The following is a 902-nucleotide window of genomic DNA, read 5'->3' on the forward strand; positions in this document are numbered from 1 at the left end:
CCTTTTCCAATCTTCATAACTTCATCAAAAAATTTCAATGCAGAGGGATGGTTTTCCTTTAATTAAGCAAATAAAGTTAATATGTCAAAGGGTATTTTAGTAAAAGAAACATAAAAAAATAGGCCAATGTAAAATTAATATGAACAATATTTGATTTTTCGATAGAATAATAAATCATTACACATCAAATTAAACATAATTAGTTTTAATAAAGTCATCCATCTATTTTTAAGTCTTAGCTCAATTAACAAATGTCAATATTATTACGTTGATAATGGTAGAATTTACCATATCTTATAAAATAAAATAATAAGTCACACATCTAATATAATATGTATAAACTAAAAAAAAAAAAAAGGAATTTCATTTTTTGGTATATATGCAATCGTTGAAACTTACTAGCCAAGAATCATATGAAGATAAAATTGATTCTTCATTCTCATCATTCAGATTTGCAGGTAAGATTGATTTCATTTTGAGTGTTTTGATTGGTTAAGAAACTCACCAAGTTATGCTACTACCTGCATTCAAGTGTTTTTGAGAAAATTATTAATGATGGAACAAAAAAAGTTCACAAGCCTTTTGTTTTGATATACTACTTTTACCATTATTAAATGCAAATTAAAGAGAATGAAACTACCATCATGTGACACCCTTATTTAGAATTCAAAAGCAACCAAACATATTCTCAATTAGTTTTCCTTATGAATTGCAAGAATTCAATGTACGTCCAAGTTGAGAGTTTGAATTATAAAGGTGACAAATTATATTATATAAGGTGCTTTTGATGGAACATCTCAAACGAACAAGCTTATTAATTTTATTATTTTTAATTATATGTGTGATAGTAATATAGTAAGGGAGTTCAATTTAATTAAAAATTAAAAGATTTAATTCATACC

General features: G+C 25.1%; 1 protein-coding gene across 1 annotated transcript in view; it reads right to left on the reverse strand.

The window, feature by feature from the left end:
- The window catches only part of LOC101508225 (probable trehalose-phosphate phosphatase 6), a 2,803-nt gene extending 2,329 nt beyond the window's left edge, over positions 1 to 474 (reverse strand). Inside the window, exons 1-2 of the mRNA XM_073363659.1 lie at positions 400 to 474; positions 1 to 56 (exon numbers count right to left, since the gene is read on the reverse strand). The exon at positions 1 to 56 is cut by the window's left edge and continues 91 nt beyond it. Coding sequence (XP_073219760.1) covers positions 1 to 56; positions 400 to 474 — 131 coding nt within the window. The remainder of the gene's footprint in view (positions 57 to 399) is intronic.
- Between the last annotated feature and the right edge of the window lie 428 nt (positions 475 to 902).

This window comes from Cicer arietinum, chromosome 7 (assembly GCF_000331145.2).
Source record: "Cicer arietinum cultivar CDC Frontier isolate Library 1 chromosome 7, Cicar.CDCFrontier_v2.0, whole genome shotgun sequence".
Taxonomy (NCBI): Eukaryota; Viridiplantae; Streptophyta; class Magnoliopsida; order Fabales; family Fabaceae; genus Cicer; species Cicer arietinum.